Below are 14,225 nucleotides of genomic sequence, written 5' to 3' on the forward strand. Positions count from 1 at the left end.
TAAAGACCACGGACCATTATAGTTGCCTTCTGTGGACCAACTCCATTCTGTTTATATCTTTTTGAAGGTGCAGTTTCCAGAATTGTACACAATATTCTAAATGAGGTCTCACTAGAGTCTTATACAAGGGCATCAATACCTCCTTTTCCTAATGGCCATACCTTTTCCTATGCACCCTAGTATCCTTCTAGCTTTCGCTGTCGTCTTTTCAACCTGTTTGGCAACCTTTAAGATCATGACGTACTATCACACCAAGTCCTGCTCCTCTTTCATACCACAAAGGTTCTTCACCTCCTAAACTGTACCGTTCCCTCAGGTTTTTGCAGCCCAAATGCATGACTTTGCATTTTGTAGCATTACATCTTAGCTGCCAAATTTCAGACCATTCTTCAAGGTTTGCTAGGTCCTTCCTCGTGTTATTCACACCATCATGGGTATCTTCTCTATTGCAGATTTTGATATCATCTGCAAAGAGGCAAACCTTATCTGACAGCCCTTCCAAAAAATATCACTTACAAAAATGTTAAAAAGAACAAGCACAAGAACCGAATCTTGAGACACACCACTGGTAATGTCCTTTTCCTCAGAGAGATCTCCATTGACCACTACCCTCTGTCACCTTCTACTCAACCAGTTCCTGATCCAGGGCCAGATTCTCTAAAGTCACAGTGCATTTAATGATGGCATTAAACCATCTTTAAATGCATATTTTACCACCTAATTATCAAAACGGCTCACCATGGTCTTTTCCATGCTTTCTAGCAACCTTTGATTGTACTATGCAAATGTAGTACAATGAGATCATTAATTTTAAAACTGTAGTATAACAAAGCCATTACTATTAAAAAGATCTCTCCAGGTAATTCTCCAAAAGGAAAGACCCTCCATTTACGAGGAATCCGGGCTGATATTTACTGGCAAGGTCTGAGCTCTCTTAGCCTTACTTTCTTGTCAGTGCCTGAGCGCTGATTGGCACAGGCACTGACAGGAAAATAAAGCAGCTCAGACCCTCCACCACGAATGGCTCCCATTCCTTCTAAATGGAGTCCCCCCAAAAGTCTGGTGGTCTAGTGCCCCCCCCCGTCATTGCTGTCCCCCACCAATGCTACCTCCACCCCATGCAGGGATACCCACTCCTTCCTGCCGTAGGGTCAGGGACCTTCCTGATAGCAAACTCTTATCCCCTACCAGCGGCGTGTCAGATTTTAAGAGAAAATGGGATATTCATGTGGGATCTATAGGGGAGTAAGAATCAGGGAGTATGGTATGGGCAGACTCGATGGGCTATGGCCCTTTTCTGCCGTCAATTTCTATGTTTCTATGTTTCTATGTTACCACACAAAGCCTGGTAGTCTAGTGGGCCGTCCCACCTCCGACCCTACCCCGTACCTTTTTTAGAAGACCTTCAGGAATGATGCTCACTCCCTCCTGCCAGAAGGCCCGCCTTTTCATAATGGCAGGCCTTCCCCTTCCCGATGGATCCTGGGATCGGGGCCTGAGAAGGGGCTTAAGGCTCTGATTGGCCTAGGTGCCTAAGATCCTTCCTATGGGAGGAGCCTTGGGCACATGGGCTAATCAGTCTTAGGCCCCTCCCTCCTAATGCATCACAGGGGCCCTCCTAAGGCCTCTAGGGAGAGGGGCCTTAGGTGCCTGGGCCAATCAGGGCCTTAGGCCCCTTTCTGGTACATCTCAGGATGCACCAGTAAGGGGAAGGCTCACCATTTTGAAGAGGAGGGAGGGAGGGAGCATCCATGTATGTAACAGTTTGTAAATCGTTTTGGTTTAAAACAGTATAGAAATTTTTAAAATAAATAAAAAAGGTGCGGGGAAGTCGGGGGGTAGAGGGTCAGAGTTGGGGATGGCCCACTAGACCACCAGGCTTGATGTTGTGGGGATTATCGGGGCGGGGGAAGCTTGCTGTCTAGGGGATATGGGGAGGGTTGGAGGGGGATGGCTCATTAGACCACAAGGCATAGTGTGGTGGAGGCTGTTAGGGGGAAGCTTATTGTTAGGAGGGTACCGGGGGGGAGTCAGAGTGGGGATGGACCACTAGACCACCAGACTAGTGTGGTGGGGAGCTGTCGGGGTGGGGGGGAGGTTTGCTGTTGGAGGGGGCACGGCCCACTGGACGACTAAGCTTGGTGTGGTGGGGGGCTGTTGGGGGGGGAAACTTGCTGTCAAGGGGTTCCCTGGCATGGGGGATCCCCCCCGATCCTGTGGCAGAAAAATAAAGTACCCCGATGTCAGGAGGGGTGTGTGTGAGGTGCTTTTTTTTAAAGGCACAGTTCTTGTGTGTGTGTTGTGTACACACAACAGCTGTGCCTATTAAAATAAAGCAGCCCCTTCTGTCCCTGCTAGTTGGTTTATGCAGGGAGAGCAGGGGCTGCTTTTTGACTGGCAGGCAGGAGGAGGCGCTGTGCTAGCAATTTTTCTTCTGAGCACAGTTCCACCCCCACCCCTCCCTTACCAGCGATTTCTGCATATATAACATATATATAATTTGCATTCTATTGTGCTGAGAATTGCCAGTAAAACAAAAATCACTCCCATCACAGTATTTTTTTTACCGTGTTGTCGGAGCTTAGAGAATCTGGCCCCTGGTCCATCACTTTGAAGCTGATCCCGAGGGCAGTCAGTTTATTTATTAGACACCTGTGTGGAACACTGTTAAAAGCTTTGCTAAAATCTAAATATATCACATCTAGTATCTTTTATATACTGCTAACAGAGTATATGCATCGGTATGTAAGGCAGACATAGGCTTTTTTATTTAAGAAATTTTTATTGTAATTTGGATCTTTGCTGTATGTGATCATGTGTGTATTGGATATTTCTCTCTGTTAATTTTGTTTATTATAATTTGCTCTAAACCCATTGGTAAGCAGTGAACAATAAGTACCTGTATTATTATCACAGCAAATGACTTAGCACAGATCATGCAAAATGTAAATGTCATTTTGTAACCCATTTAAGATTTAAGCGGGCTAGAAGTTTTAAAAATAAATAAATTCTGGAATTCATTGTCAGAAAATGTGGTAATAGCAGTTAGATTAGCAAGGTTTGAATATGGTTTGGACCATTTCCTGAAAGAAAAGTCCATAAGCCATTATTAAGCTGAACTTAGGAAAATCTACTGCTTATTTCTTGGAGAACCAGCATAAAATCTGTTTTACTTGTTTAAGATCTTGCCAAATACTTGGACCTGGATTGGTCACTGTTGGAAACAGGATACTGAGCTTGATGGATCTTTAGTTTGTCCCAGAATGACAATGCTTATGCTCTTATATATACAGAATAGGAAAGGTAGTTCCTAGTGGAATTAAATTTAAAAATAATGTTACACTATTGCAATAGAAATGAAGTGCATTTTGAAAATTTGTTCCGTTGGCAAAGATGTACTCTAAATTCCCTTCCTTGCTTTATTTATCAAACTCTTGAGATTCTCTCCTTTCTCATTCTCTTTCACAGCAGCTGCTGTTTCATGTATTTTTCTTCAAAGGATTTTCACTATACGTATCTAAGCTACAGTTTAAAATAAAACACTCCTGAAAAAAGAGAGAGAAGAAAATTTCCAAAATAATTTATAATGAAAAATCAGTGCGTCCCTAATTATGCCAGGGCTTTGAATACTTTGGACTGGTCTACTTAGTCAGGAGCTGTGAATTGATTTCCATGGAATAGGATTTCTGGATGGGTCTGTGGCCACCTTGCAAAGTCTACAGATTTCCAGAGATCTTACCTGTACATAAAGCCCCTGTGTTTAAAATCAGAGAACTACCGAGTCCACTTGTGTGAAACATTTAAAGAGCATGGTTCTCTGTGAACTGGGCACAGCTTATTTTAAAAAAAATACTCTTAACAAATCTAAGATAGCTATAATTCAGTGCTTATAAAATCTCACAGTTTTGTTTTCAGATTTCATAGTCATGCTTATTTTATTATTCTCCTCTTTTCTTTAAAAGCCACACACGCATGAGAAGCTATGATACGTATGTGGGGATTGGCTGGCTGATCCCTGGAATGGACAAGGGCCTGCTGGGAATGTGTGTAGGAGAAAAGCGTCTCATCACTGTACCACCTTTCCTTGCTTATGGAGAAGATGGAGACGGTAATTCTTGCCAGCTTTTGTACAGGCGCAGCTGTTCATAGGCGCATGCTAAGCATGCAAATGTGCATTTTAAAATTGACATTCCTGAAATATGAGGTGCTATATCAGCATGTATTATTTTGTGTTGCCATATGCTATTTCTTTTTATTATATGCTAATCATAATAAAATGTGGTAAAATGGAATAAAAATTCACCAAAAGGGGGGTGGGAGAGAAGAGTTAAAATAAATGGACAAATTAAAGAAATGAACACATTAAGAATAAATGGAAAGTTTGGGAGTTTTTTCCTCTGCACAGCTCTGACTCTTGTGTGCTTGAGGCCAACCTAGGTTTCTTTGAAATGTTCATGCGTGCTCTTAAAGATCTGAAAATTTTAACATCATAAGTAGAGGACTAACTAGGGTTTCAGATTTTAGGTTTTAACCAACCAATCCTGATAAAAACCCTTTATGGAAAAAAATTAAATGGGTGTTTATTGGATAAAAACTGGACAAACACCTCTCCCTTGGCTTCTCTTCTATCCACCACTTAGATTTTGCGCCTTTCTGCACTGATGACTTCTAAGTGATACAAAAAAATACATATATAATCTAATTCCACCAGAAAAGGTTTAAGTTTAGGTTTATTTAGTTTTCTAGCCCATCCTTCCAGGATAGCCCAGAACGGGTTATAAGAATACATCAATATTTATCTTGACAAACACATAATAAATTATTCTCTCCTTTTACTAAGAATTCCTAAGAGCGTTGGAGCATTTAGTGCTCTGGGTCGCGGTAGACACTTTTACCGCAGCTTAGTAAAAGAGGGCCTATGTTAATATAATAATACCATCATAATAAATCTAAATTTAAATTTCACATTCTCATCAAAATTTAAAATTCAATGTACTATTTTTAGTAATGAACTCAGCCACTTATCTAGAAACCAAACAAATGTGTTTTAACAGCTCTTCGAAAAAACGTCAAATTGTCTAGCAATCTGATGCAAGAAGGAAGTTGGTTCCACAGCTTAGTCACAAACTGGGAGTAGGCTTGTTTACGAGCACATTCTAGATAAAGTATTTTCACAGAGGGAATACAGAAATGTTTCTCTTGTTGTGAATGTAAGGACTGCTTTGAATGATATAAAAGGTACCCAGCAATACTACCTGTGGCACAAAAACACAGATAAATGTTGATTTCTTGTCCCTTCAAAGAACACCTAATTAGCTGGAAAATAAACATCTAGAATTAGAAGCCCTAGAAATATCTTAGGGCCTTCAAGAGACATATATTCTCTCTCTCTCAATGTTGACTCAGGTTTGCTAGTATAATGAGCTGCAGAGTAGATGCAGGAGGCTTTTCTGGGGATCATTCATATCAAACATTTCCGCCACTTTGATGCATATGGAAAAACATCCTGATTAAACTGGATCCTTGATTTCTCAGTGGAGTGAGACAAGCTGTGTGGTGCTATGGAAGATTTGACTGGGCATTGATGCTGGTTGTGACTCCTTTGCCTCTAACATAGTTTGCAGGAAGTGAGATGTGCAGCTGGACAAATATTGATGGGGTAGGAGGCTATCACTGCTGCTGAAGCCCTGCAGTCTACGAGGTGGGATGGGAGGGCAATGATTAGTAGTCTGCAGTGGGGGACAGGAACTTTGCAGCCCCAAGAATTTGGCAAACTAGAAAGCAGCATGGGTTCAGGGATGCAAGTTTACCTGTTTTGAAGGAAGCCTTGCTTTGTGCCCCACCTTACCAAGAACATTTGCTGGTTGTTAAAGGGTGGGGCCTGATGAGGAAAAACTCTCAAATAGCCATGAAAGAAAGACTCTATTGCTTCATCTTAGGGCCTCACTCCCTTCATAAAATGATCAGGAGATGGTTTGGATGAGGTTCTGACTGTGCTGAAACCTAAACCCCCCCCCCCCATAGTAACATAGTAAATGACGGCAGATAAAGACCTGTGTGGTCCATCCAGTCTACCGAACAGTCACATTCATTCTCAAGGCAGAAAACCAGTAATTACTCATTTTACTTGCTAAGATTCAGTATAAGATGTCCCCGCCCCCCTTGAGATAGGTAAGACCTGTATCAGACGATTTGAACATGGTATAAAATACTTATAATTGCTCTTGATCCTTTTTGCCGCATATCAGATGGAGACCGTAGAAATCTGTCCAGCATTGACTACACAGCCCCACACTGCCCCATAGCTGGAGTTGCCGTAAAAGCTAACTCCAGGTCTCTTCCCCCCCTCAATCTGTCTTGTTATTTATTGGAAGAAAGGTGAGCCTGGACAAAAAAAATCCTTATCCAATTTTTATTAGCCTAGCAAGCAGTCAGTGGAGATGCTGCTGACTTCCAGCTGCACAATCTAAAACTTTGATCTCAAGATACATCTGGGGAAAAGAGGGGTAGAGTCTGCTTTTGGCTTGAGTGTTTATGCTGAAGCTTGAAGGATCCCTAAAGCAGGATAGGGCCTATGGTGCAAAGTGATCCCTTCGCTCAGATGAGACAATCATTGAACAGGAAGTGAGAGTATCAAGGAAAGCAAGTAAAAAATATGGACCGGGGAGCTTAGATCTAGGGTTATCTTTTCACATTGAATATTGAGTGATCTAAATTACTGTGTGTGTTTTCTATTGCTCCTCAGGCAGGGGCATCCCTTCTCAAGCTTCACTGGTCTTTGATGTAGCCCTACTGGATCTTCACAACCCAAAAGATGGTATCACAGTTGAGAGACAGTTTGTGCCTGAAACCTGTGAGCGTATTAGCCAATCTGGAGACTTCATGCGATACCATTATAATGGGACATTTCTGGATGGATCTTTATTTGACTCCAGGTGACTTGACTTCTGAAGCATATAAAGTTATTTGAACTGGGCATTTTCTATAGTATACAGTACATTTGAATGGCGTAAATCATCTTTCCTATAAAATTTTCATACAGCAAGATTGCTCATGCATAAAAGTAAGCCTGCAGAAAGATTTCTGTGTCAAAAGCTCGGCATTGCACTGGGTGAAACCAAGATCTCTGTTCAAGTTGTTAAGGTCTTTTTGGTTTGGATAGTATAGGTTTCTCTCATCAGCTGTACCACTGATATTGTAAACTGAATTTACATCTCCCTCACTCTCTGACTTGCTGCTCTCTTGTGAAGACAGCTGCTCTCTGCAGGGCAATGTGGCACCAGGGCGAAGGATTGCAGATGCATGCTTGCCAGTTTGATGTTTGGAAGGATCCACTATATAGAAGTAGCAATTGCTTGAGTGGTCAGTGGGCTTCTACCAAATTCTTGGGATAGCAAACTTTATGGTTCTCTTTTCCCCTCTGTACCATCCTGTAGAAAAACAAAATGAAATTGTGGTAGTGAAAACAATAAATTTATTTCACCGATGAGTAATGTGTATGAGATTCTTACAACATATTTCATATATAATATATTTTCAAATAACATTGAAATTTTTAAAATGTAAATTTTTTTTTTTTTTTTAAATAAACATTCTAAGAAATTTGATAGCAGAAAATTCCACCATTCGAGTGTGAAATAAAATTCTCTTACCTTCCAGAGGTTTTTTTTAGCATCGCTCACATGTGAAGTGAGATGCCCAAGGTTTGTCTTGATACCCAAACAGGCTTGCCGAAATATGCCTTGTAGGCATTGCACATCTTAGCAAATGCTTCTATGGAGTACTTTTTCCCTCTCAGTCTTGATAAATTGGCCGTATACATAACAAAATGCCTTATAAAGCAGTGAAGATATGTTAGCACTTAGGCCACATATGTCAAACACAAGACCCGCAGACCGAATCTGGCCTGCCTGGCCATTTTATGTGGCCTGCGATGACTGTGCTGTATCCAAATGCCTGACCGTGCAGCCCCAGTCTAGAGAATGACATGGGGAAAAATTTGTCCTTATCCCCACGAGCTCGGCCCTGTCCCCACCAGCTCAGTCCCTGTCCCCGCCCTGTCAGTCTAGAAGTATGCAGGCAGATCAATAGGCTTAAGAGCGATAAATCCCCGGGACTGGATGGCATCCATCCAAGGGTCATCAAGGAACTGAAAGGGACTATAGCTGAACTGCTTCAACTAATAGCCAATCTGTCGATCAAATCAGGAAAGATTCCAGAAGACTGGAAGGTGTTGAATTTTACGCCGATCTTCAAAAAAGGTTGGAGGGGAGATCTGGGAAACTACAGACCGGTGAGTCTGACCTCGGTACCAGGAAAGATGGTAGAGGCACTGATATAGACCGCATCATTGATCACTTTGACGGACACGGTCTGATGAGGACCAGCCAGCACTGTTTCAGCAAAGGCAGATCTTGTTTGACGAACTTGCTGCACTTCTTCGAGGGAGTAAACAGACAGATAGACAAAGGCGACCTGGTCGACATTGTATATCTGGATTTTCAGAAGGCGTTTGACAAGGTTCCACATGAACGACTACTTTGGAAAATTGCGAGCCATGGAATACTCATATGGATTAAAAACTGACTGGAGCATAGGAAACAGAGAGTGGGGGGAAAATGGACAATACTCGGACTGGAAAAATGTCAGCAGTGGGGTGCCGCAGGGCTTGGTGCTTAGACCCGTGCTCTTCAACATCTTTATAAAAGATCTGGACATTGGTACGAAGAGTGAGGTAATTAAATTTACGGACAATACAAAGTTATTCAGAGTAGTGAAGACACAGGGGGATTGCGAAGATCTACAGTGTGATATAATCGAGAAATGGGCATCGACATGGTAAATGAGATTCAACGTGGATAAGTGTAAAGTGATGCATGTCGGTAACAAAAATCTCATGCACGAATACAAGATGTCCGGGGAGGTACTTGGAGAGACCTCCCAGGAAAGAGACTTGGGAGTTCTGATCGACAAGTCGATGAAGCTGTCCGCGCAATGTGTTGCGGCTGCGAAAAGGGCAAACAGAATGATAAAGAAGGGGATCACAAACAGATCAGAGAAGGTTATCATTCCGCTGTACTGGGCCATGGTATGCCCTCACCTGGAGTACTGCGTCCAGCACTGGTCGCCATACATGAAGAAGGACATGGTACTACTCGAAAAGGTCCAGAGAAGAGTGACTAAAATGGTTAAGGGGCTGGAGGAGTTGCCATACAGTGAGAGATTGGAGAAACTGGGCCTCTTCTCCCTTGATAAGAGGAGACTGAGAAGGGACATGATCGAAACATGCAAAATACTGACGGGAATAGACTTAGCAGATAAAGACAGATTGTTAACCCTCTCCAAGGTAGGGAGAACGAAAGGGCACTCTCTAAAGTTGAAAGGAGATAGATTCCGTACAAACGTAAGGAAATTCTTCTTCATCCAGAGAGTGGTAGAAAACTGGAATGCTCTACCGGAGTCTATTATAGGGGAAAACACCCTCCAGGGATTCAAGACAAAGTTGGACAAGTTCCTGCTAAGCTGGAAGGACGCAAATGAGGCTGGACTCATTTAGAGCACTGGTCTTTGACCTGGGGGCTGCCGTGAGAGCGGACTGCTGGGCATGATGGACCACTGGTCTGACCCAGCAGTGGCAATTCTTATGTTCTTATGTCTCCACCAGCTCAGTCCCTGTCCCCGCCCCGTCTCTGCCAGCTTGGCCCCTGTCCCTGCCCCATCCCCAGAGCAAGGATCAAAAACCCATCTCCCCTCTCTTCTTTACTTGTTCCCTTCAGGGCCGTCCAGTTGGGCATGCCCACCTCCACCAAAGGGCTTCCCTCCGACATGAGGACTTCCCTCCGATGTCAGAGCTGACTTCAGAGGGAAGCCTTTCTGGTCAGCCGGGGATCCCAGTTAGCTCGACCAACCCCCTTTAAGCTTGGCTGCTCCTTCTTGTCTTCAGCGCCAGCCACACTTGTTTGCCAGGACAGTGCACAGCGGCTCTTGCACGCTGCCATTGGCTTCCAGATCAGCCACATGCACTGTCCAGGCAAATAAGTGCAGCTGGCACTGAAGACAAGAAGGAGCAGCCAAGCTAGAAGGGGGTCGGTCAAGGTAACTGGCATCCTCGGCTGACCAGAAAGGTTTCCCTCCAATGTCAGCTCCGACATTGGAGGGAAGCCCTCGTGCATTTGCGGTATTGTTTGCCATGCAGCAATACCCTATCATTTCTTAGTGAAAAGGCCCCTAAGTTTACTCAGCTTGAAAAATGGTAAATTTCAAAATATCGATGTCCTGGTCACAAAAGCAAAGTTTGAGGGGATTGATAGCCATTTTCTATACTTTAGTGGCATAGGCAGTTAAGAAAGAATACTTGTTACCAAGGAAGAAAAAAATATTAAATTTTATTACATAGTGAGTATATATAGGTCAGGATAAAAGTGAACACTTGGAGGGAAGGGGGTGAGACAAGCCCAAGAAAGAAGGAATTCATGCTTGGATGGGGCTATTTTGTTATAAATAAATAAATGGTGTGATCTTTTGAAACATAAACTTTAATGTTTGTGTACTAATTTGGCAAGCTAATATACCCCCTCTTTTACGAACGCATAGCGCGGGTTTTAGCAGTGGCGGTAACTGCTCCGACGCTCATAGAATTCCTATGAGCATTGGAGCAGTTACCGCCATTACTAAAACCTGTGCTATGCGTTTGTAAAAAAAGGGGATAGTGCTCGTTAACTTGTTTGGCAACATTGAAGATTGGGTCTGACTGGATGAATTCCCCTTACTTTTTTTTTAGGAAAACAAAGTTTTTAAAATATTTATCTCAAATTAGTGCTCTTTAACTATTTTGGTATGGGAAAAGCAGGTGGGTTTTTTTTAATCACATTTGTTTTATTTATAAAATGTTTCCAGCTTTTTCAGATTGGTCTCTTTGCTGTAAACTTGCCCTTTGAGTTGGGTCACGGTTAGACATATACATGCTTAAATTTATAGACTGCTACCATTTATATGTGTAAATGTGCACTCATGCACATAAATGACAGTAACACGCCTAACTAGTATTCTGTAATTACGTACTAAAATGGCTTAGTACGTTATTATAATAATAATTTATTTTTTTTAATATATATCGCCCAACCAATAGTTCTGGGCGGTTCACATCTAGAGAACTGATATATTTCAGTGAGAATACAGAGTCAGAGATTACATTTGAGTAACATCAAATAATTTAACTATAAAATTAACGTATAATTAACAGATAAGTTTTCATCGACTTTCTAAATGCATGATAGGACTAATCCAAGAATTCGTTTTTGCAGCTTGGAAAACAAGTGTCTTTTCCAAAGAACTCTTGAAATGACATGCTTTTGGAGTGGGATACATAAACATACCAGAATTTCTTGTATTCTTTCTTGACATATATAATTTAAATTGGAAGATAGATATGTTGGTATTAATCCGAAGAGTACTTCTTAAAACAAATACAACCAAATTTAAAGATGGCTGGCTTCAAAAGGAAGCCAGTGGAGCTGCAAATAAAAAGGACTCATGTGATCGTATGTTTTCAAGCCAAAAATCTAACGTACTGCTGCATTCTGTACTAGGTGCTGTCTGGTAAGTGTTTTCTTATATGACCCCAAGTAGATAATAATAAGTTCAAGTTTATTAAAATTTGATGAATCGCTTAATCTTAATACAAAGCAATGAACAAGTGTAAAAAAACATGTAAATACATTTCTCATTACGGGGAAACGACCTTATTAACATAGACGTAACAATGAACATAAACAAACTCTTGGAGAAAAGGGGACGGAATACAATATATGACAGTAAAGGAGACAACTAAGGAAAAAATGATATGGAAGGAAATAATGACAACTAAAAGTCTTACAAAAATTAAAATGGTAATAAAAAAAGGAATTAAAAAATTAGCAGTTAAAAGCATCTTTAAAAAGAAAACATCTCAACTTGCTTTTAAAGCTGTCGATAAGACGATAGAATAGAGGCATTCAAAGGGGAGGAGCATGGGCAGCGCTGACATTTCTGCACTTCATTTATGAATTACTGTGAATTATGTGTGGTTAGTGCAGCGAACTATGATCCTGGCGAAGTGGGTTCAATTCCCACTGCAGCTCCTTTTGACTCTGGGAAAGGCACTCAACCCTCCATTGCACCAGGTACAATAATGTAGATTGTGAGCCAACTAGGGACAGAGAAAGTATCTGCCTTTAATGTATATAGTGCTGTGTACATCTAGTAGCGCTATAGAAATGATTAGTAGTACTGTGTTTCCCTGAAAATAAGACAGTGTCTTATATTAATTTTGGGTCCAAAAAACGCACTAAGGGTTATTTTTGAGGATGTCTTATTTTTTTCGTGTACAACAATCATCTCTCCCTTTCCTCCACCCCAATCCTACCTCTTTCCTTTCTCTCCCCCCTCCCCCATGTGCAGCATCATTCCTTCCCTCTTACCCATCCCCCTGTGCAGCAGAACCCCAGCGACCTTCCCACTGTGAGACAGACATACCTTCGCTCTGAAGCCTCCTAAAGCAGCAGGAGTGGGGGGTTGCTGAAATCGACGAGTCCGATTTTTTCAGCACTAGTGTCGGGGATGGAGTCAGGGAGTGTCGGGGATATTTGGGGGGGGAGGGGCTTCGGGGGTCAATCTTAACTAGGACTTATTTTTAGGGTAGGGCTTATATTAGGACCATCTTTAAAAATCATACTAGGGCCTATTTCGGGATAGGTCTTATTTTCAGGGAAACAGGGTAGCAGTAAATTATCACAGTAGGATGGATCAAAAGTACCATAGACCTGTCATAAATGTTTGTGTCTAAATGTAGATGCATTGATCTATAATGACAGTTACATTCATTAATTGTCAATTATAGTATAGGTGTACTACCCGCTTAATTTTGGCACTTAAATAGTGCCCTTTTAATTGCCTCCATGTAAGTGGAGCCGTGAGAGGTCTTTTTTTTAGCAAGTTTTATGAAAATTCACATGTATGGACAGACAGCCTGACCAATATCTATCTTATGACACCTGAAGTTAAAGGTGCAATGTAAAAGTGTGTACAAACAAACTGAAAACATAAATGATAAGGGATAATTCTGTGAAAGGGCAGGAATTGCTGCTAGAATCACTTTGCTACTGAAAACGGGGCCTGCTCTACTTCCTGTTCCTCGGAGCAGCAGACATCTGGTCCCCCACCCACCACAAAATCAGATTTAGGAAGTGAGGTACAAGAGTTTCCTCCGTACAAGTCAATATCTTGTTTTATTTTAGTTATTCACGAAACCACACGTATGACACCTACATCGGGAAAGGGTATGTGATTGCTGGCATGGATGAAGGTCTGCTGGGTGCTTGCATTGGAGAACGGAGGAGAATTATTATCCCACCACATCTGGGCTATGGCGAGGAGGGAACAGGTATGGTTGCTTTTATCGTAGTGCAGCAGGCAATGGATCAGTGAGAATAAAAAGTGTGCATAACTCATCTTTGCTTTCCTTGGTGATGTGAAATCACAGATTTCAGATGTTGCTTTACTTTCTTAGGGCTCTTTTACAAAACCACGGTAGTGGTTTCTACTGCGGACCGGTGAGGTAAATGCTCCGATGCTCATAGAAACCTGTACTGCAGCTTTGTAAAAGCCAGCATTAATTAGGGTGAGAGAAGATAAGTACAGTGGTACCTTGGATTACGAGCATAATCCGTTCCAGGAGCATGCTCGTAATCCAAAATGCTCATATATCAAAGCAAGTTTTCCCATAGGAAGTAAGGGAAACTTGCTTTGATATGTTCCTACCCCAAACCTTCCCCCCCCACGAGAACCGGCATTGCTCCCCCCGAAGGCCCCCCCCCCCTGCGAACGGGCACCCTCCCCCCCCTGCGGTCCGGCACCCCCCCCCCCGCAGCCATCATGCACCCCCCCCGCCACCATTGGGCACCCCCCACCGCCACCTGAGATCCCCCAACCCACCCGAACCCTCTTCGTACTTCCCTCCGCATCGGCATCGCCGGCATCAGCATGTTCTGTGCCCGAAAATCTTCTTCCTGTGCTGGGCCTTGAGCATGTGCGCATACTCAAGGCCTGAGAGTTCACGCATGCTCAAGGCCCGGCACAGGAAGAAGATTTTTGGGCACAGGACATGCTGATGCTGGCGATGCCGATGCGGAGGGAAGTAAGAAGAGGGTTCGGGTGGGTTGGGTGATCTCAGGTGGCGGCGGGGGGTG

General features: G+C 42.6%; 1 protein-coding gene across 1 annotated transcript in view; it reads left to right on the forward strand.

Moving 5' to 3' along the window:
- The window catches only part of FKBP9 (FKBP prolyl isomerase 9), an 83,187-nt gene that overhangs the window by 34,789 nt on the left and 34,173 nt on the right, over positions 1–14,225 (forward strand). Inside the window, exons 4-6 of the mRNA XM_033930590.1 lie at positions 3,963–4,108; positions 6,746–6,935; positions 13,275–13,420. Coding sequence (XP_033786481.1) covers positions 3,963–4,108; positions 6,746–6,935; positions 13,275–13,420 — 482 coding nt within the window. The remainder of the gene's footprint in view (positions 1–3,962; positions 4,109–6,745; positions 6,936–13,274; positions 13,421–14,225) is intronic.

The sequence above is a fragment of the Geotrypetes seraphini genome, chromosome 2, assembly GCF_902459505.1.
Source record: "Geotrypetes seraphini chromosome 2, aGeoSer1.1, whole genome shotgun sequence".
NCBI lineage: Eukaryota > Metazoa > Chordata > Amphibia > Gymnophiona > Dermophiidae > Geotrypetes > Geotrypetes seraphini.